Consider the following 23,461-nt stretch of genomic DNA (forward strand, 5'->3'; position numbering starts at 1 on the left):
AGATAAGTTGATAAATCTTCATCTATTTTGTTCTCTGTGTTTGTAAGAATACATTCTCCTCTCCTCTGCAAAGAAAATACTTTCAAAAGAAACCAAAAGAAAAACAACTGACATTTTTCCAACAGACATTATATGTATACATTATATATATATATATATATATATATATATATATATATATAAATTTGAATGATAACAAAAGTTTCCTTTGAGTATTGTCAAGGAAGGACATGCAATTACAGCATTATCTTCTGTTCTGCAGAGCAGCCTTTTATATTCTTCAAAAGGAAAATAAAATCAATACAAAATGTTTCACACGGTTCATTTTTCAGCTCAATACCAACAATGCAATTTTGTTGACAATTATGAACAATCAGTTATCTTCTATGGTACATCTTCTGTCACCCAATCAAAGACTGTAATCATGTGTTATTGCTTACAGGTACCTTTTCAGAATTGATTGGCGTTTCTCTCTCCTGCAGTAATCATTCTAAAATAAACTAAATTTGCTGATCAATAAGTGCAACACTTATCAATGTTTCGAGTTTTACAATAGGGTTCTGTGTTTTCTGAGCCATTAGGCATGAGTGACTTGCCAGACAATACATTGATCCTCAGGCGAGCTACCTAGTAAATGCATCAGCAATCATTTTAGAAAAGACACACCTCTCGCAAATCTGAATGTGTGACTTGCATGAAAGTGTCAGTTTGAATTACGGTTTTATTTTTAGTTGCACTCCAGTATAACGACTTCAGACACAGGCAAGTTATATAAGCTCGGTATATGTTTCCCCCCTTATGCTATGGACGGAAAAAAAAGGTCCTGGTTGTGTTATATAAATCCAGGAATATTTCAAGAGAGAGCTTGGGTTATTATTATTTTTAAAAGACATAGGAATCAGCTGATGTGTGAAGACTTCAATGAAAGACAGAATAATTGAGAGAAATGTGTGCGTAGATTTTGGGACTCGTATATTTTAAATGTCAGGTCAGGCAAGGGAGCGGCAGACATGAAATTGATTCGAAGGAAATTCCTATGGAAGGACACTTTATGTGCGCTATAATTTCAAGAATGATACCAATATAATCAAATGTAATGCAATAGCCCATTAAATATTGCCAAGTATAAGACACTATAATTTAAAATGTTAATATCATGACAGACACATTCTTGATAGTATCAGAGAGTTGGGTGGGCACCTAGAATCGTCTTTCTGTTTTAAAGTTTTGCATATATTCACATTTTGATCTTTTCAGGTGACTCAGTATAGCTCATGGAACAAAGTGTGATGTTTCTGTTGTCCTCCTTTAAATACATGGCAGCAATGTTACATCCTTTTTGTTTTATGGTTAGTTTGGTCTTTAGACACCGGCTACTATAAACACACATTCTAGCTTGACTCCATCTGGGCGTTTCACGGGGAGTGTTTTCAGACGTCGTCTCTGTGATTTTTACAGACACTCAACGCCATTGTCTCCCACAGCCCGTGCGCATTTAACGAGGTAAATATTATGCAAAGCTCATGAATCGGGATTTAATTATGTGTTTTGGTCAAGTGATTTAGAGTAAAGCTGAAGGTTTTTCAATAGAGGGCACTCAAAAACCAAGAATACGCTGTTTGCGGAACAGTGTATATTTTGTATTTTCGAAAGATACAGTCAATGAATCTTGATAATGTGAGAGCCGCGCGGCATAACTCACCCTGATAGTGCTTATATTGTTCCAGGATGCCATAAATCCGGTCTGAGGACATGAATATGCAGTAGTTTTAAATCTATCAATTTAAAAGCCACCCTTTCATTTCAAGAGGTTCTTTTTTTTATCTTTGCCTTACCAGCCAATATAACTGATTAAGAACAGAATTACATTTACACATCTTTGGAGTCTAAGAGGGTAAATCATATTTCTGTGTAGATTAAGTGGAAGTGAAAATATGTCCACCGTAATCCACAGGGGAAAATATACAAGTACAGATTAATCCCTTTTGCTTGACAATGTCTTTTTATTCACCTGTTTTAAATGGTGTTAAAGAAGTAACCCCTCTTTAACCAGATTTATGTGTTTCAGAGCAGGTTCTGAATATATACAGAAATACTTTTGGCTCGTATGATTTCCTGATTGTTGTACAAAGGTTTACCTGAAGCTCATACTAACATCTCTATAGGATTGTTTCCTGAGTGAAAATGTGCAATAATAATTTATTTAGGACAGATTTAATGTGAAAACCAATATAATCTGATTATACTCAGATTATACTTACATATAAAATATGAAATACACTCACCTAAAGGATTATTAGGAACACCTGTTCAATTTCTCATTAATGCAATTTTCTAACCAACCAATCACATGGCAGTTGCTTCAATGCATTTAGGGGTGTGGTCCTGGTCAAGACAATCTCCTGAACTCCAAACTGAATGTCTGAATGGGAAAGAAAGGTGATTTAAGCAATTTTGAGTGTGGCATGGTTGTTGGTGCCAGACGGGCCGGTCTGAGTATTTCACAATCTGCTCAGTTACTGGGATTTTCACGCACAACCATTTCTAGGGTTTACAAAGAATGGTGTGAAAAGGGAAAAACATCCAGTATGCGGCAGTCCTGTGGGCGAAAATGCCTTGTTGATGCTAGAGGTCAGAGGAGAATGGGCCGACTGATTCAAGCTGATAGAAGAGCAACTTTGACTGAAATAACCACTCGTTACAACCGAGGTATGCAGCAAAGCATTTGTGAAGCCACAACACGTACAACCTTGAGGCGGATGGGCTACAACAGCAGAAGACCCCACCGGGTACCACTCATCTCCACTACAAATAGGAAAAAGAGGCTACAATTTGCACAAGCTCACCAAAATTGGACAGTTGAAGACTGGAAAAATGTTGCCTGGTCTGATGAGTCTCGATTTCTGTTGAGACATTCAGATGGTAGAGTCAGAATTTGGCGTAAACAGAATGAGAACATGGATCCATCATGCCTTGTTACCACTGTGCAGGCTGGTGGTGGTGGTGTAATGGTGTGGGGGATGTTTTCTTGGCACACTTTAGGCCCCTTAGTGCCAATTGGGCATCGTTTAAATGCCACAGCCTACCTGAGCATTGTTTCTGACCATGTCCATCCCTTTATGACCACCATGTACCCATCCTCTGATGGCTACTTCCAGCAGGATAATGCACCATGTCACAAAGGTCGAATCATTTCAAATTGGTTTCTTGAACATGACAATGAGTTCACTGTACTAAACTGGCCCCCACAGTCACCAGATCTCAACCCAATAGAGCATCTTTGGGATGTGGTGGAACGGGAGCTTCGTGCCCTGGATGTGCAACCCACAAATATCCATCAACTGCAAGATGCTATCCTATCAATATGGGCCAACATTTCTAAAGAATGCTTTCAGCACCTTGTTGAATCAATGCCACGTAGAATTAAGGCAGTTCTGAAGGCGAAAGGGGGTCAAACACAGTATTAGTATGGTGTTCCTAATAATCCTTTAGGTGAGTGTATAAAGCTTCTTTCTTCAGCGGTGTTCCTCAGCAGTCTTCCTCTGTTTCCCATCTTTGTCTTCTCCTCTTTCCTTTGTCCGGTTTTAGACGTTCAAAGTTCAGGTCCAACCAGTCGGATTTGAACGCGTCTGTCCCATGAGTTCATAGTGAGTTGGCAGTGAACTCTAGAACATGGCAGCCAAGGCTGAAGGTCACAAGATCTCAATGAACTTCTTCTGTCCACATGAACCATGCCATTCAGAGGCGTGTGGAGTACACTAGAGGCGGTAAGGAGGGAGGGAGAGAGGGTGTCTCATGACCAGAGGCGGCTGCTCAACAGTGTTCGCTTGAACCCTCAGTATTGGTATGAATGAATCGACCCGCTGTGTACACAGTGGCAACCAGCTGCCAGCCCGACCCGGTTCTGATGATTTTAAAAGGGTCTGGATTGAGCGCAGCCTGAGCACGTCAATCAGGCCAAGACATCCCAGGCTCAATATAAGCTGCGCACACCTTTGTCACTCCATCTCACAGGTGTGCAAAGCCAAATAAGGCATTTATGCTGTTTATTTATTTGTATTTATGCTGTTTATTTAGAATTCTCATTCTAAAAGTCTCAAAGTCAAATTATCCTCATCCATCTTTATCTATCTTGATAATTATTTGTTATTTATGAAGTATTATTCTTTCCACAGTTTTCCTCTGCCTTTATTTCATGCATTGTGTCCTCTCCTCTCTGGGCCATGGCCCTTGAGCTGCCGCTTCTGCAACTCCATTCTTAATTTACTGACCACTGCCTGCTTAAGGTAATCATCATTAAATACAGCATAAAGTATATGTGGATTTAATTTTGTATATGTTTTCTTTCTTTGTTTTAAATCCATGTCCTGTTAATCCATGTCAGGTCTTTTATTTTTGCAGGTGTTTCTAAAGATTAGATCAGTCTTTTCTAGTATCAGGTGGTTTGAGAAATAGTTGCAGGAATTAGACAGGAACAGGGGAGTAGTGCAGTAGGTGCAGGTTTATCATAACAGTGCCAAAACAAAAAACAAATCCCAGCTCCTGGTTGAGCCTAACTAAACAATGAAACTGGTCCCTCTCTATAAACCAATCCACAAACTCACACACAACAAGGGCTAATCCAAAAGAGCAGCCAATATCCTTCAGCAAAAGTTAATTACTGAGTCAACACATCCTTCCAACTTCCTGCTTTTATGCAGGACTCAGCCAATCTGGGGTGTCCAGTGGGTCACATGCTTTCTGAGGATGAGTCATCCTCCCAGGGCTCCTGGGGGGTGTAATGCTGTCCTGCTGGCCCAGTAGTGCTACACCCACAACAACATCACATATTTTAAACAGGGTAAAAACAGCGGTTTGTTAGGCCAGGGACATCAATACAAATGCATGTGTTTTTACATGTATTGTTTATGTAAAGATCCACAGATAATTTATCTCAGGGTCTTGATTTCACCGGCCATTGTTTCATGATCATAATAAAGTCTCCAATAAAATAAAAGCACTTATCTGCATCATAACAATGTGAAATGTATTATTTATTTATTTATTTATTTATTAGCAGACGCCCTTGTCCACAAAATGTTGTAAAATGTACTTCCAGGTCTACAAACAAATGCCCAAGAAGGCAAAAAATCAACATCCTTGATTGGCCTCAATCCAGTAGAGAATCTGTGGTGTGAACTGTACAAAACACACAACAGCAACAACTGCGCACTGTGTGGAGGAGTGCTGGAATATCTTCCCGTGACGTCATACCAGTCTTTGTATTCATCTGTATATAACACAATATTGTGTGTATCTCGCTAAATCTAAGTTTCGTTACACATCGAGTTTCAGGAGTAAAGGGGAGCCTGCAATATAGGTGTCGTGACAGAAACATTGTCTTTTTTTGGCTTCAGTGAGCTGCTGAACATGTGTGTTGCAGCTAAGATACTATCTTATATACTATAAGATACTGCAATGTTTGCAGACTGGGAAGCCTGAAGATTCATATGTTAGAAAGACAAATTAAAGACCTGTTGGCATGTTTAGTGCGTCGGCTCCTTCACTAGACAGCTGCTAAATGAACGCCATCGGAGATGATGAACTAGACAAGATTATTTAAATGAGACGCATAAAAGTCGCGGAGACTCGATAAAGCGGCTGCTCTCCCTCTTTACTCCTGACACTCTGTCTGTGTCATTGAGTACATTAAGACTGTGTAACTGTTATTGCTCATCTGTCCCTGCATTTGTCATGCTTTATCCGGGACTGTCAGCAGGGTGTGATCGCACAACCTGAAAGTGTCGACCGAGGAGGCCCTGCTCATCTGACAGGGCCCGGCCATAGAGGGATGCTCACAAGTGTTTCCTCTTCTGCTACACAACCTCAGCCTGCATTGTGAGGCAGACGTACCTTTGTGTTGCTTCTGTCGCACACAAAGACAGTGCCAGAGCTCGTGCCCAGGTTTCGTCATCAGACTGACGGAAAGTACAGGGGCGAGGGTTTCCTCTCATCCGGAAATCTGCGGACGCCATCACCGCGAAAGGAGAGCGCTGCAATTATACACCATCGCAGGGAGAGGAAATTGCATCCGGGGGTCCCGAGTCACACACTGTAGAAGTCACACACTGTGAAATGGATCCCGTCGGGCTGATGCATGTTGACAGAGGCTTGTATTGTGGATGTGTGAGGAGTGTGTCAGAGACAGACATTGAAATCGCATCTTGAACAAATTCAATAATAAATCAGCCGCTAGCGAGAGAGAGAGAGAGAATGTGTGTGTATGTGTATGAGTGTGTGTGTGTGTGTGTGTGTAGGTGTTTGTGTGTGTCTGAGTGTGTGTGTGTGTGTGTGTGTGTGTAGGTGTTTGTGTGTGTCTGAGTGTGTGTGTCTGCATGTGTGCATGTAGGTGTGTGTGTGTGTGTGTGTGTCTGAGTGTGTTTGTGTGTGTCTGAGTGTGTGTGTGCGTGTAGGTGTGTGTGTGTGTCTGAGTGTGTGTGTAGGTGTTTGTGTGTGTCTGAGTGTGTGTGTGCGTGTAGGTGTGTGTGTGCGTGTAGGTGTGTGTGTATGTGTGTGTAGGTGTTTGTGTGTGTGTGTGTTTGTGTGTCTCTGAGTGTGTGTGTGTGTGTGTGTGTCTGAGTGTGTGTGTGTGTGTGTGTGTGTGTGTAGGTGTTTGTCTGTGTCTGAGTGTGTGTGTGTGTGTCTGAGTGTGTGTGTTTGTCTGAGTGTGTGTGTGTCTGAGTGTGTGTGTGTGCGTGTGTGTAGGTGTGTGTGTGTGTGTAGGTGTTTGTGTGTGTCTGAGTGTGTGTACATGTAAGTATGTGTGTGTGTGTAGGTGTTTGTGTGTGTCTGAGTGTGTGTGTGTGTACGTGTAAGTGTGTGTGTGTGTGTGTGTGTGCATGTAGGTGTGTGTGTGTGTGTGTGTGTGTGTGAGTGTGTGCATGTAGGTGTGTGTGTGTATGTGTGTGTGTGTGTAGGTGTGCATGTAAATGGTCTGGAATTACTGACACTTATTCTGCAGCGTTGGTGGGCTTCTTCTGTGGAGACGCTGCTGCACACCGAACAGATGCTTCTCTCCCGTCTCCACACGACACACAATCACTGCAACATTGTCATTATTATTTTTTTGAGGGTTTTAATTACTTGGAAAGGGTAGGAGAAATCATGTGTTTTACCAGCTTACGGATGTACATTAACTTTTACCTACAGTCTTTTTTAACTTTGAGAAAAAAGAAGGACAACAAATCTTTCTATCTATCTATTGCCAAGTACTACTAAGTGGCACTTGGTGGGACTCTTCTTCCACACTATGTTGGACAATACTCTACTGTATTCACTGGTGCTTTAATTAGTTAATTATGAATTACATTCATGTCAGCTTCCCTCTCTCTGAAAGCGGTCATCCATCATGGTCTGTTTTTAAGTTTGTTCTTCTGATTGCTACACAATCTAATCACTCATTTATTTGTTGAAAGTGTTTATTTGTATTCTTTTCTTCCAGGCCTCCATCTGTGGTTCCTATTAATAACAATGCATTAAGCAACACTAACAGTGACAACAGTGGACTGGTTTTGAATCCTACTTGTAGTGACAACACTACTTAGAATGAGTTTGAAACCCACTTATTAGAAATATTATCACTGTCTGAAACCATTTCAACACCGTTACTTCATTTAAGTAATAGCACTTAATAGTATAAGAGGAAAATACCATTATCACTGCAATTATACTTTTCAGAGGGGAGGGGGGGTGGACTCTATCATTAGCAACATCGGGGGAAAGCATTGATGACTTGAAAAGACCTGAGAGAAGCATGAATTACAAAAGGAAGACCACAAAATCAATGCATGTGCTTTTCCATGCAGTGTCCTTTACACAAACATATTTGGAAAGTACTAACATCCTAGTATCTCGTATCTATTCCTGTAGGACACCAGTGGAAGGATGGACTCACACACTTGCTGACACACACTGTGAACACAAGAGCAAATGTAGAAACCGGGGCCCTATTGTAATTAGTAGTAGTAGTATTATGATTATGATGAAGATTGTTATTATGATAATCAATCAATCCATTTTTATTTGTATAGACTCTTCGCAGGGCAGCAACAGAGCGCTTTACAGAGTGCTAAATACACAACAAAATAAATACATTTATTTAAATATTTGAACAATTTATACAATAAAATATAATAAATCAGCATTAAAAACATAATATAGTGATTATTATGACAATATAGTGTCTTTACAATACGCAGTAAGGACTGGAGTAAAGATCCTCTCGGCAGATTGTGTTTTGGGGGTAGATGGAGAGGCAGTCCGGTCCGTGCGCGTAGGATCCGGGCCGGGAGTTGTCCGCGCCGGCGACAGGCAGAGCCCCCCCGCCCCCCAACACACACACACACTCTCTCTCACCCTCTCTCACACACACGGCGGTAGGAGGGGATACAGAGACTCCTGCAGGCGGACTGAGACAGCGGCGTGTGCAGGTGCAGCACTGATCGTCCAGGAGGAGCCGAGCTGCGCTGCGCTGCGCTGCGGAGAGGGAGCTGGACAGTTGCGCGATGGACAATGAGCTCAGACCTGCCGCGGACACACACGGTCACATATGACTAACGCAGACCGATTACACGAGCTGTTGTGAAGCGTCTTTGGAATCTTAAAAAGTGGATCTCATTACTTCCCAGCCATGAGAGAGATCTGGTTGTCGTCCCGGGCTGTGATTTTGGAGTACTGGACAGCACTTGTTTTGGGTCTCTTTTGGATTCAGTATGCTTATGGGATGCCACATGTCATTCGGATAGGTAAGGACCACTTATGATATGTATATACAGTATTTATCATAATATTTGTATTATTTCCATTGATGTTGGCAAACACAGAGGCGCAGAAGCCACCGTGACACTAAAAGTGGCACCAAGAAGTGAGAAGAGATTCAAATTCGTCACTCGAATGTTCCTTTAGTGGGAGGAATCTGTTTATATTCTTCTGAAACAAAATGTGTCTGTGTGTCTTAGTATTGATTATTAATATGCTAATGGGGGGCTAAAGAGACATATGGAAAGTGAAGTAACTGTGTGTAAATATGTGAGCACAAACACCCTGCAAGTTTCAGGGCAGGGTCCTGCAGCCCCCGCCGCCTCTGGGCTCATCTGCTCCTTTATCTGCTTTCTGCGAGGGTTTTTCTTCAGCCAAGGGTGCCTTTCCCCAGCAAGACTCACTAGCTTTAGTCTTGTAAATTAATAATCTTGAACATAAGCAGGGATAACAGGACAATAACGGGGCGAGCAATTAATTGACCAAAAAACTGCAGTTAATGTACGGTATTGTACTTATTGAATACTACTTTCGCTAATGTTATGTTTCATAAAGCGGCTTCCTGTGAAGCGCAGGGGCTGTGCTGCCTGTGCTGGTGCTGCTGCTGCTGCAGGGTTTGTGTCCAGGTGTGCAACATGTTTAGGGACCCGGTGTCTCACTGAGGAAAGAGCATCCTTATACACAGCGAGCTTGCAGATCATGCACTGATTCACAGAGCTGTCGAGGAAAAGAAGACAAAATAAAAGTTTCCTTCACGGCTACAGGTTTCACCTTCAGTAGCTACATGTCCTGTGTGCTGGCCACGCATCTGGAGTGGACAGGCATGTCCCTATGGCCACGCATCTGGGGTGGACAGGCATGCTGATGGGCTGACCCTTTGGCCGTGCCTCTGGAGTGGACGGTGCTGTCCTGTCGCTGGAGAATCACTCGGTGAAAAAGCAGGAGAAGCGTCTCTCTCGGTGCCGGTGATGCGATGACACGGGGAGCAGACAGGAGCTGAATGGAGATCAATACGGTTTTGTCTCGAAGCAAATAGCTTGTGACAAGTGGCTCCTGGCCACATGGGACAGGTCCTCCACACGGAATTAGCAGACATGCACACGGGAGCCAGCCCTCACACGCACCACCACCGCCTAGAATAGAGAAACCCGTTAAATGCCACTCTTACTGTTTACATCCGTGCGTGTAACTCATCCGCATGACTTGGCAGTCAATATTCACACTTCGTGTCAAACTGTTCACGGCGCTAATGTTGCACTTATCACCCGATTCTGCAGTTATTATATCTGTGTATATGTGTCCATACTATTGATTTATATAGATGCTATTGATCTTGTCTTCCAGACACACTGCAGTCTTTTCTAGCACTACGTTTTCTCCCTTTTAATTCGTAATTAATAATTTAAAAAGTTTAAAACATTCTACTAAGCCGTTTGAATATCCTTTAACTGTATATTCCCAATATTAGAGTATTATATATATATATAATTATAGTATTGCACATATTCACGGTCATTGTTGCAATACGCCAAATTCCTCACTAAGAATCAGTTGCATTCAGACATGAATTACCTTATTGTAAAAGTTGCGTAAAAAAACAAAAAAGATAATAGGATGATTAATGATATCGGTTTCAGTTGCATTATTTACCACATTTTAACAATTACCTTTTACTGCTAAACTAATGCGACCAGATGTAGGGGACCGATCATCTTTAACAGATTTTTATACAGATTGCACTTAAATTATTTGAACGAATTCAATCTCTGCTGCAGGGACAGTTTTATTTGAAATGAATTGAATTGTATTAGTACAACCACATTCTTACATTAATATTCTATATTGAATTACATAGAAAATGTTTATGACAACATTAGACATATAAACTAAGAACCAAAGAGAAGGAGGTTTTCTGTTTATTTATGATTATTTGAAAAATAAATAGTAGCAGAATTCATATAATACCTAATCTTTTATCATTCACAATCTTATCATCAGACTGCGTTGGGTTGACAGTGATTATATATATATATGATTTATATAATTTACATAATTACATATATATATATATATATATATATATATATATATATATATATATATATATATATATACACACACACACACACACACAATTTATAGCTGACTGACAAGTTCGCTGTTTGAGCTACAGCTTGGTTTAGCAAACAATCTTAAGGCGGGTGAAAAAGAAATGAGTTGCAAACCAATTATGTGTTTGTTTTGCTTCTAAACAGCACTTGTGCCCAATTCCAAAAGCTCTCTTGTCTTTATGGATTTTTTTATTATAATTATTTTTCTCGTATAGAAAACACATTTTTGAAATTGTGAAACAGTTTAACAAAGCTTTTCGCCACCAGAGGGCCCTCTTTCAACCCAAAAACTTGTTCTGCACTGAATCTACGCTGAACCCGAAACTGACATTTGCTGTTTGTTATTATTATTATTATTATTATTATTATTATTATTATTATTATTATTATTATTATTATGATTCCTACACTCTGTTTAAAGGTTTGTAACATACAGCCTCACACAGGTGTTTTTTGGCAACCAGAAGCCATAAGATTAACCAGAGCTAATGTATCTGTCTCCTCATATGTGTGTATATTTCAAATATAGATATTTCCTTTTACGAATGCAGCACAGCCATGCACACACACTCAGTGATGGAGATGCAGTTTCCACTCAGTATAGCTCAACCACTACAGCACATCTGCGGCTGGATCTGAGAACGCAGGACATGACTGGTGCGTCAGGTTAGACTGAGCTGAGCGAGGGAGACGCAGGGAGCTGGGTGTGAAATAAAGAGTGCGCTGTTCCACTGCTTTCCACGAAGCCAGACTGTAGTTACTGTAGTAAAATTTGTTGTTTCTGAGCGTAGGCCGGAGAGAGAGGGTGGTGACTCCTGGGCAGAGCTGCAAATGCACAATTATTGACAACACAATGTGTGACTATGAATGCAGACACATCACAACCCTCTCAGAGTGGGTCCTCGCGATCTCAGATCAGTTCTTCCATCCACACACAGTCCAATGCGAAAATGCAGAGGTTAATGTTGCCCCTGTGCTGATTCTAGTATTTCTGTTTCAATATGTGAACATGGATTCTGAATGCTTAACCAAATGTATATCAATGGGAAGTCAGTAGGTTTTTGTGCCTTTAAAAAAGCAAGCAGCAGCCATCCAGGCGCAGAGCTGGGAGTGGGCAGAGCTGCTGTCTGTGTTAAACACTATAGACCAGAGCTGTCCTCCGCTGATGGTAATGGACTGAGCTGAGAAATTCAGGGCTGTCAGAGGCTTCTCAGCGAGGTGGACGAGTCTGAGCAGCAAAGTGCCAAGACCTGCGGACAACAGGGCTGCTGTCAGACACCCAGGCTTCTCAGCAGATGCAGCATCGGCTCGCAGGACAGCTCTGCTCTTCAGCCTGATCATTTTACTTGTCATAACACTCTGCATATTCTGACTTCAGTGGTTCCTCTGAATGTAGACGGTTTATAATGATCCAGGGTATATAATGATCCAGATATAGTGTCCCTGTAATGCTGCAGGTTTGAATGTGTCGTGTACACAGGGTTTAATCACATGCATATGGACACATCGGAGCAAGCATGTCGCACTGCTGCTGTTCTGGCAGCGCAGACATGGTGTGGCAGCAGAAGGGAGACATAAAATACACAAACACAAAATAACGCAGCGCAAAAGGAAGAATAAGAAAAGGAATAGCATGACAAACTGCTCAGCGCTGCCTGCTGAATGCATTTTCTAGATTCAAATGAAATGTGTATTGAAGTCACTTCTGTTTTCACTTGTCTACACTCTTTACTGCATTAAAGGTACACACTGTATTAGTATTTTTTAATTATTTTTGTCATTTAGCTGACACTCTTATCCAGGGCAACTTACATTTGTACCCATTTATACAGCTGGGCATTTTACTGGAGCAATTTAAGTGAAGTACCCACAACCTTCCAGTCCAGAGCCCTAACCAGTACTCCACAGTGCTCCACTGTAGTGGCACATGGTGTGTCAATGCTGGATTAGTGTGAACAACAAAGGAGGTGGTCAGCCAATAGGGGGAGCTTGTAGGTGGGGAAAGCTCCTGGTAATCCTGAGTTCCCTGGAAGGTCATGGTCGGTCACTTGTTGCAAGAACCTCTTTTTTATAAGAAAAGCAAACATATGCATTTTAATGTTATACTGTTTGATGGAGCCATATAACCACAAATATATTTCTCATCTCATTAATCAGTGCATGAAACGGCCAGAAGCCGGTTTGTTCATTGTGGTGAAGGACACACAATGATGAGTTCATGTGCTGGTTTGGGTTTGATGTTTGAACCACCGGACGGAATCAAAGAGACGGCAAACCACCAGCTCTTACAATATGAAGAATATCCACAACCATATTCTAGTTTGTCACACTCAAACTAGAGATGGGCTCCAACTCAATATACTATTTCAAAGACATCTTTCGGTTGAGGTTCATTTTGATCTGTTTTTACTGATTTGGAGTAAATTAGTCGCAGGAATGATGTTTGAGAGAACAGTTGGTGTGAATCTCCCTGAGAATCAGAATGAAACTCTGCAGGATTTATAAGAGCCAGAAAGGCACCCAAATGGCCTTAATTTAGTCTGTATTGCTTTCACAACAGCCCCTCACGTTCCCGTGCAGAAATTAAATGTAATTATGCAGTTAAATTGACAAATGAACTGAGACAAGTTACAGGATAGTCATCATTGGAGAACATAAAGAACCACATTCAAAATGCACATTCATCTATGGAATTATAATTTTCACTTTCCAATTCAACAGGTGCTTCTACTTATTGTTGACCAGAAGATAATTAACTAATTAGAGACATTGGGATGAGAAATGTTGTGATGTTGAGCCTCAGCTTGGCCCATTCGGTTGAAATTGATTGATAATCTTTAGTCTTCTATTAATTTTTATTTTTTCCCGAATACAGAAACCCGAGCACAGACAAGGATTGATTAAATAATCAATGGCCTTATCTACCTAATACTTTAAAGTGCTTCATCACTGCCAGCTAATCAATCTGCTTTGTAATTTAATGTAGGTATTCAATCTCGCTTGCTATTATTTTTGGTCACAATTAAGCAACAGTAGGATTTTATATTTCATTACATTTCAATCCCTTCATTTATACCAGGAAGAAGCAGTACTTTAATATTGTGAACCGATAATTACTTGTAAATACATTATTAAGCTAATTAAACTGGAAAGAAACAGGAAATGGTGTTGTTTGTATTTAAGTTCATTTAAAAAATATCAACTCTGCTCACTATTAACGTTGTCAAGTGCTGCTATTATTCTTAACAGTCAACACTTATTAAAATAGATCCCAATAACATATTCATTCCTTTATTGCTAGACAGGTGTATGGCAATTTGTACTTATATTTTACTAATCCGGATAAGCTTGCTGCATTACCAGTTACAGTATCATCTAAGAGTGTAGTTATTAATGCAGGTTCCCCCTCCAATCAACTGTAAATCCACTGTAAGCATCATCATCATCATCATCATCAGTATATATTGATCCACGGCTGAACGAAGGCCCCACAAGTATGGCAAGCCAAATTATCACTTAGAGATATCTTTAAATGCATTTCAAGATATCTTAAAATATTTTGAGATAACTCTAAATCATTTCAAGATATCTTTCAATGAATTAGAGATATCTGCAAATGTCTTCCTATTAATTTAGAGATATCTGCAAATCATTTCATGATATCCTCAAATTACTTCCTGTATTTTGGCTGAGATTTTCACTTCCTGTTTCCTCATTCAGTTCCATAGAAATTAATGAACAAGTTAACAGGAAGTGATCATCTTGGGCTACATACAGGAAGTGATCTCAAAATGATTTAGAGAGATCTCTAAATGAACAGGAAGTCATTTGCAGATATCTCTAAATCATTTAAATAAATCTGCAAATCATTTAGAGATATCTCAACATGCACTTTTAAATTAGATATCTTTAAATGATTTAGAGATATCTTTAAATATTTGAAGATATCTTTACATTAATTCAATATATCTCTAAATGATAATTTGGCTTGCCATACCCCACGATGCTTCACTTGCTTCGATGTTCAGAGTCTCTTCAAGGTGCAGTGAAGCTTATGGTTTGATCTTTACATCTTTTACGTGATCTTTTTCATATCGGAGTGAGTGGAAACATCTTCATCCAGCAGTGGATCGATATGGACTGATGCTGATGTTATATATATATATATATATATATATATACATATTTAATGATAAAGGGAATCTGTAGCCACACTCTCACTGCAAAAGTACTGGACAAGACAGCTTAATTCACAAAGTTTCATTTTATTACTTAACAAACCACGCATTTCAACAGTCTCTCGTCTTCATCAAGTACATGAACACCATCCCAGGTGTAGCAATTAGGATTACAATTAGGATCACATCACACCAGATAACCATTAACCCATTGAGGTGTGAAGAAGCCGACTCTCTCCATTGTCTAAACATTCAGAAACATTTAGTAAACACACCACCATGCAGTGAACAAAGGAAGAATCATAAAAATGAGTCTTTAATTATGCCAATTATGCCCAATTATGCCAATTAATTAATTCCAATCCTAATACCCATCGTAATTAAGACCCAGACTTCACATGTCCCTCTCGATACACTGATCCCATTGGACAAACAATAGAAATCACCATTGGTATCAGTGACACATATGTCATGGAATAACTGTGGAATGATTACATGTTTTGGGGGCGATAGCGATCCTAATGAAGGGCTTTCTTCTTCTCTCGGGAAATGACTATTGTATTTGTCCTGGAAATGTAACGGCATCAGTGATGATCATCTCAATGAGAAGCACGTCCCATTGTTCTCCTCGTGCAGACAGAGACGGGTGGACGTCAGTTCAATGGATCTGGCAGGACTGCTCTTGTGTCTTATGGGCTCTTCTCGCATGGGTCACATAAATACATCAGCATTGGAGAAGGAAAGGGCCCACTGGTGTTTGACCCACATGAGATCATTGTCTCCCTTATGCAGATCAGAGATGTTGTGGAGACATTGACCTATCTTTGTTGTCAGAGATTTTGATAACTTCCTTTTAGTTTGAATACTTAAAATGAGAGGCAGCCGGATCTGATTCTTTGCCCACAATGTGTCTCCCATCCTTCTTATATACAGACGAGGCCTTCATCAAGGGTGGACACCCGGAGTAGGACTGTGACATGAGCAGCTTGCCACAACAAACAGCAGGGCGGAGACTGAACTCCACCTCTCTCTTGCCACACGACTAGAGACAGTAAAGCGGTGCCGATCTAAAATCCACTGAGAAATCACAAGTTGGTTTGAAATGTATTATTTCCCAACTTGAGACAGTGTCCCCCTCCATAATCCCAGTATGTCTCACTGAGGCAGTGGAGACAAGTGGCACATTTGAACCCAGCCTCATGAAACCACTCTCTCTCTCCCCGTGCTCAGTAAGTGCCTGAATGCATGATCTACTTTTCCAGTCATAAACAAATCACTCTATTATTGACTTGAGGAGTAGATCACACAGTTAGGCACTTCTGTACTGCGCACAGGGAGAGAGAGAGGCTAGTCTCACGGGGTGGGGGGCCGCTCCCTGTGTGTGACATCACTCGAGCCCCACTGTATTCTCCCCTCCGTCTGTTGAACCACATGTGAAATCCCCCCAGAAACACTGTGGCCATTCAAACGAAGGGTGGACAGGGCCTCCACACTGCGGACCAGCGAGAGCTGTTCTCTGTGGTTATGTGCTATAGTTTCCTCTAAAGCTCTGGGTAATATAGCATCAATAAATATGAATATATAAAGAGAATATGGTTGTGGATATTCTTCATATTGTAAGAGCTGGTGGCCACGAGAGATCTTCAGCACTGATATCTGATCAATCAATAGCTACAAGTAAAGGAAACAAGATCCAAATACTAAAAAGGATTTTTGTTTTGTTTTGTGTTGCTACTGATTTTTTCAAGAAGTTCTTCTCAGGGATGTGTAGGGCTCCTGGAACTCCGATCAATCCTCCTCTGTACAGTCATGCTTGCGTTGCACCGATTTCACAGCACAAGTCTGATGCAAAATCTCACCACAAGAGGATGTTGCATAGATTTACATAGTTTTCCATTCATTATTAGGTCCTGTTCAATCCACAGCAAGCTGGCAGATATTATAAGCTGAAAATTAAAATCTTTCAATAAAGCAACAAGCATTTTTATTATTTTCTATGCAGCGTGTCCAATTTCACACAGATGGTATTTTCCTATCACATTAAACATGTGTACTCCGGTACAGAAGGCCTGATTGGAACATATGCTCGCTCTAATAAAAGAAACAATGTTAATGTTCGTGTTAAGATACATTATTCATACTCTCAGCGTTGTTTTTTCGCGGACCGGCTGGATGGTTTGTTGTTATTAAGGCGCTGAAAAATTCCCTCCCTCCTCAACGAGACGTGTATAAACAGCTCCACTGCGCCATAGTGGGGAAAGAAGGATAGTTATTATGAGTAATAGGGTTTTAGTGAGACCAATAAGAGCTGCCACACTTTTAATCTGAGGACTTCTCTGTTTATTAAACGTGAGTTACCTATATTTGACCTTTACACATTAAAATGGAGGTAAATGTGACTCCCTTCACACTTATGTCCATGATCCATGTCAAAGGGTTTGTTTCATTCACTGTTCATGGGCCACACGTTGAAGACCACTGTCAGTAACCCTATTGGTCTTCGTGAGAAAGCATACGGAAAGCTCCACTGGCTTAAGCGTCCGTGCCATGCCATGCCCTGCCGGACGTGTCCCAGAGCTTTGTTTGTAAAACCAGGCCGTTGTGAAGCCCATCCCCTCTTATGAGAGGAGCAGCGACTGTTTGGTTTGTGTTTCGTTTTAAAAACAAAGACAGGAAACAACACTACAAGCGATACAGCCTGACGTGGAAAGGACTTTGTCTATTTTATTCTTTCTGCTTTACATGATTGTAAACAGCGTAATAAAGAGATATTATGAAGAACTAAACGTGTGTAGACAACATTATATTCAGACAAGCACGTCCCCATGTGCAACTATAACTACATATTTGCTATTTAGTATTATTATCATCGTTTTTGTGCTACTATATATGTATTTTAAACGGCACAATGTGACTCCTTTAACTTATTACTATTTCTGCAGGTTTGTAACTGCAAACAATACTTTTTGCAGTATTATTTATAATTTACTTAGCAGACGTCCTTAACCAGGGTAAATTACAGTTGAAACAAAATACACACGTTTCACGATTAATCATCCAGCTACAATATAGCAGGTTATAATTGAACTGAAGTGTGCGCGTCTCAGTCATGGCGTTTATGGAGTCATTTATTAAACCAGTCCTTAATGTTTTAGAGGGAAACCCAGATCTGCTGTAGTTATTTATTCATTAATTTAACTTGTAAATGGACACACGTTAACTGAATCGTGTTCGCCTTCATGCTGATTGTCTCTGCAGATTGTCCTGCACACATTCACACAACACAGCCTGAAACACTGTCCAGCTGTTTATAAAATAAACTGCTGCTAATAAAACTAATTTCTTTGTGATCGCACATGGCACTTGAGATTATATCCGACATAATGTAGCTGATCTCTTCCCTGTCTGCCTGCAAGTCAAGCGCACATCTCCGCTTCTGAAAGAGAAGGATTTCCTTAGTGGGTGACGGACGCTTACGGCCACGTCTGGCAGCAGATAGTTAACCGTCCACAAAACACGGACGCGTCCAGATGCTTAAGCCAGTGGAAACACCTGTTTAAGCGTCTGGACGTGTCCGCCAGTGGAAACGGGGCATAAGATGTTGTGAGATTATGTCTTCTTCTTCCTCAACTGACCGTCTGATCTCCACTCCTCCACCCTCTCCCTCTCCCCCAACCTGAACGCACCGCGGTGTCCTCCTGGACCCATCCCCTTCCTTCTCTTCATTCATATCTCCCCCGGCTTGTGTTGTTCCTGGCTGGGACACATCCACAGAGTGTCCCCCACTGCCCCTGTCCTGTGAAGTGTGGAACGACTGCAGCACTTTCTTCACCCCTCCGGTCTTTGTGTGTCTCCTCGTCTGTCTCCCTCTCCTGTCCTCTCCCCGCTCACCCAGATGTTTGTCTCGTCCCCTGTCCTCCCACAGTGGTGGACTGAGCCGTCTGTGAGCGTTAGTATCTCCTAGGACCGTCGTGTTTATCTTACACCTGCAGACCGCTGGTCTTCTCCTCGTTCCCCATTTCAAGTGTCCAACCCCAGTTACTGCCGTGAATAATTAACCGGTAACACTTTACAATAGGTCTCCATACTTACATAGTAGGTAGTCAGTAACTACATGTTAGTTACACATAAGGACAGTGTAATTATGTATTTGTTAACATGTACTAAATGTGTAAAAAGTGGGCCATGCCTGGCAGGGGCGTAGGTTTCGGAATTGGGTCTGTCTTCTCCTGTACACTGTATTGTTACCCTTGTGATGCTGTCTGTCTGTGGAATACTGTATGTTAGTGTTTGCAAAGCTATGTGAGATAACTGACATAAGGATAAGGGCATCTGCTATATTGCTTAATAATAATAATAATAATAATAATAATAATAATAATAATAATAATAATAATAATAATAATAATAAAACATGTACTTACTATCCTAAATTACTTTTAAACAACCGCTTCATCCACTACAGGGTCACGGGGAGCCGGAGCGAAGTGTATTATTTATATATATACTTTGCCAGATTACGCAGGATGTTTTCTTCATTAGAAATGTACAAAAGTCCTGTGCTCGTGTCGTTTCTGTTCTGCCTCTCTCTTCAACAATATACACATATGCACATGGATAAATACATTACATTTCCGCCCGGCCTGTAATTGTAAGTTATGAAAGAGAAACACAATCGCTGCACTCTCCATTTGTCTCTATTACAGCCTTATGTCTTCCACGTCCCTCCATTTTCACAATAATTAAATAGCCGCGGTGCTGTGAAGTCTAGTCAATTAGATGTGGTAAATGGAGAATCCCAGGCTGTTATTTTGGGCCGAAGCCTCTGATAGCAATAAAATGAGATACAAATATAAAGCATTGAAGGTTTTTAATAAACACTGAAATTACTGTATTACTTGTGAAAACACTGTGATCTTTCCAAATTTTCGAGAGCATACCTTGTTTTAGGGGAAATATTCAACATAAATTACTGTATTTAATATTCCAGTGATTGATGTACGTTTTTAGTAAATCATTTATTTAATTATTCAGTAAGAGACTATATTTCTTCCCATGTTGCGTTACTGTTTTCCAAAAATGTACAACCTACAAAGAATGATGAGGCCAAGTGTTTGTGCACCCGAGAAACTCTACTGCTCGTAATTGATACGCCTAAACGCAGAAACAACTCAATTGCTCCAGCTCACACACTGGTAAAAGGGTGTACAGCTCTTAAAATAATTAAGAGATTCCTAGCATGTGAGTGAGCAGAAAAAAAAATAGAAATGGATTTAGTAAAGTAAAAGATGTCAGTTATAATGCGCTTCTATTTTATCTTTCCTCCACTCGGAGTTTGACCTTCAGTGTAACGGCACACTTCAAATGTCAAGATGTGCGTGGTGGATCCAAGAGGATGGGAATAGCTGAGTCCTTCTCTGCACATCCACCTGTCACAGGATGAACACATCAGAAGGTTAACTAACGGAGGATGAATGCACTCTTTCATTTAACATTTCTTTCAGCCGCAGAGCCCAGGAGGATGCGGAACAATTCTAGACAAAGAAAATGAACTGTAAACAAAGTCAAATATTGAAACGAGGAATGAAAGACATTGTTGGTCTGAAATGGTCAATCTTTCCCTTCCCTTCAGTGCTGGTATTTTAGAGATATTATTGAACTGCATTTGGGTTGTTTTATGTTTAATTAAAGAAAAGCCCAAACAAATTGCTTCAGGGACTAGTAATGAGACGAAATGCTTCTCATTTTGGAGTGTCTTCAAACAGACGGTTTTGATGAATACTCCCTTATTTCCTAAATAAAATGTTTTTTTGGATGGCCTATACTTTGATAGATGTTGTTTAAGCCTGAGCTGCAACCATCTCTTTGGGATGCGATAGCAGTCGTTCACATGCAGGTCACAAGATGTTCATGGAGATGGTAAAAAGGGTTTGAATTAAAGTTGCCAACCGTGCAGGATGGTCCTGGAGTCAGAAGGAATTGTGTATTTATTTCTGGGAAACTGCTGGGAACGAGACGAGAGTTTCTAATCTAAATGTCCATGGAATAATGATTTGAATTGACCCTGTTTTGGCTTTTTATTATTATTATTATTATTATTATTATTATTATTATTATTATTATTATTATTATTATTATTATTATTATTACTTATTTATTTATTTATTTATTTATTTATTTATTTTATTTCTTGGGAGACGCCCTTATCCAGGGCGACTTACAACATAAGTGCAAAAATACAGAATTTTTTAGGAGATCCACACATATCTATTTGAAATGTAAAATACGAATGATAAAGTCTCCCAGACCACATCCTACCAGAGCTAGAGTCCCTAGTCTGAAGTCCATTTATAAATGTATATTTCTCATTTAGTTGCCTCTATCAGCCTGTGTTTGGGTACCCTCACAAGAAGGCCGACCAACGTTGGCTTGAGAACCTTGAAGTGTCATGTTTGTGAGTTGGAATTGTGGATTCTGTGGTTTTACGTTTTGATGACACAATCTTGGTGTACAATTGACATGTTTGTGTGAATTTGACGATCTCGTACAAAATGTTTTCATAGCATTACATGTATTTTTATATAATTACTTCCGACTTTATTTTAAATGTGTTAATTGTCTCTTCAAATATGGCGATTGGATTAGACAACTTGAACAGTTGTCCTTTATCTATAATATTCATGTACCGGCAGAGATTTAACAACTAGAAATTAAATTAAGGGATACATATTGTAATCTCAGCGTCATTTTCCAGTTAATTGTTGTTTTTTTCAGGATCTTAACAGATCGAATGTAGTTTTACGCCATGCACATGTTTTGATATCCTCTTCCTCTGGAAAGCTTTCTAGAGTTAAAGTAAAGAAATGTATGGAGATGGTACAAGTTCAGCTGCACAATTATCAAGTGAGCATGAAAACGCCACTGAACCAGAGAGAGAGATGTTTTTAAACCTCAGAGAAAACTGGCTGTGTGACTGGGTACATCACAGAGGAAAACAAATGCTCATATACTTTATTGAGCAAATCCAGCTATACGAGCCATCCCCGGCGATACATAATTGATAATACAAGGGGAAGTAAATTTGTTTGACATTTTATTCATAAAGATTTTCATGAACAATAACGGTTTCGCCGTTCGCAGGCAAACGTTTGGTATTTTCTCCTGCCGTTCTAGAGGACCTGCAGACCACAGAGCAACGAGATCTCCAAAGAAAATATGATGCAACACATTGATTGCTCCTGTCAAAGCTTTTCCCATCTACATTACAAATTAATACAAATACAATCCAGATATTGTGTTGAATTGGTCAAATGCAGTTTTCTACTTGCAGTATTTTGCACAGGCTTGTTTAGTGAACACTTTCCTCTCGATATACCAACAATGTGAAATCATGGCCCCTTTATCTGGTTGGAAATGTCAGTTCCCTTTGATTAGAGGAGTCCGTTCCCCCTCAGTCACTTCACAGACGATCCTGCAAGCTGTGTCACAATGCAGTAACTGAAGGAAATACGATTACAGTTGACAGGTCAAACACTGAATGCCAAAGGTAGCACTGCATCATTCTCCGCACGACGCAGGGAGAAACACGGTGGAGAGGAATGGTTAATATAACGTCTCCTTTCTGAAACACACAAACAAGAAATGAATCGAAGGAAACAAAACATGACAGCTAGAGAATTTACAGTGCAGTGTTAAAGCAGTCCTGAGACGATGATAGTTTATTGTGGTTTATAAGAAGCACTGTCCCTGTTTCTGGGTGTAGATGTGGAAATAATCTCCAATGATAACCCCTAAAAGACTCTGCACCGTGTTATCACCACTGGCGCCACACTTGTCCAGACTTTTCTAACCAATTTAATTCTGCTCCTCTGACTAATTACCATGTACAAATTATGCCTTCTTACAGAGAATGCACATTATCGTCACCTGTAAGGAAACAAATCTAAAACTTCGTATGTGATGTCGTTCTCTTTTGCTGTCTTAGACATATATGTTCACAGGGTACCTTTGGGTACCACCGTTGTTCTCAGTTGCATCCCCCGATGGCCGGCTGGGTGAATCCACCAGATGTGTTTACATTTTCACTTGAAGGTCATTATCTGGGACAGGAGACCAAGGTTGCGAGTTACAAAGTGCAAAAATAGCCAATGACAAAATAAAATATGCAGATAATAATTCAATAGAACAGACACACAGAAGAAAATAAACATTATCCACTGAATTAATTAGTAATATTTATTTCACTGCTGACACCAACGTGCAGCGGTTTAACAGTAAAGCACTGTAATCCTCTCTCCTACTACAGCTTGAGATGTCAAACTCTACTCTGGTTGTTCATTATGTGACTGTGAATGTTTCTATCACCCATTTTCCTCT

General features: G+C 40.3%; 1 protein-coding gene across 1 annotated transcript in view; it reads left to right on the top strand.

Moving 5' to 3' along the window:
• Window positions 1-8,434: 8,434 nt before the first annotated feature.
• Window positions 8,435-23,461, top strand: part of LOC136763628 (glutamate receptor ionotropic, kainate 3) — a 127,841-nt gene continuing 112,814 nt past the window's right edge. Inside the window, exon 1 of the mRNA XM_066717758.1 lies at window positions 8,435-8,783. Within this exon, the coding sequence (XP_066573855.1) occupies window positions 8,669-8,783 (115 nt within the window). The 5' untranslated portion in view covers window positions 8,435-8,668. The remainder of the gene's footprint in view (window positions 8,784-23,461) is intronic.

Source organism: Amia ocellicauda, chromosome 11, assembly GCF_036373705.1.
Source record: "Amia ocellicauda isolate fAmiCal2 chromosome 11, fAmiCal2.hap1, whole genome shotgun sequence".
In the NCBI taxonomy this organism is placed as follows: Eukaryota; Metazoa; Chordata; class Actinopteri; order Amiiformes; family Amiidae; genus Amia; species Amia ocellicauda.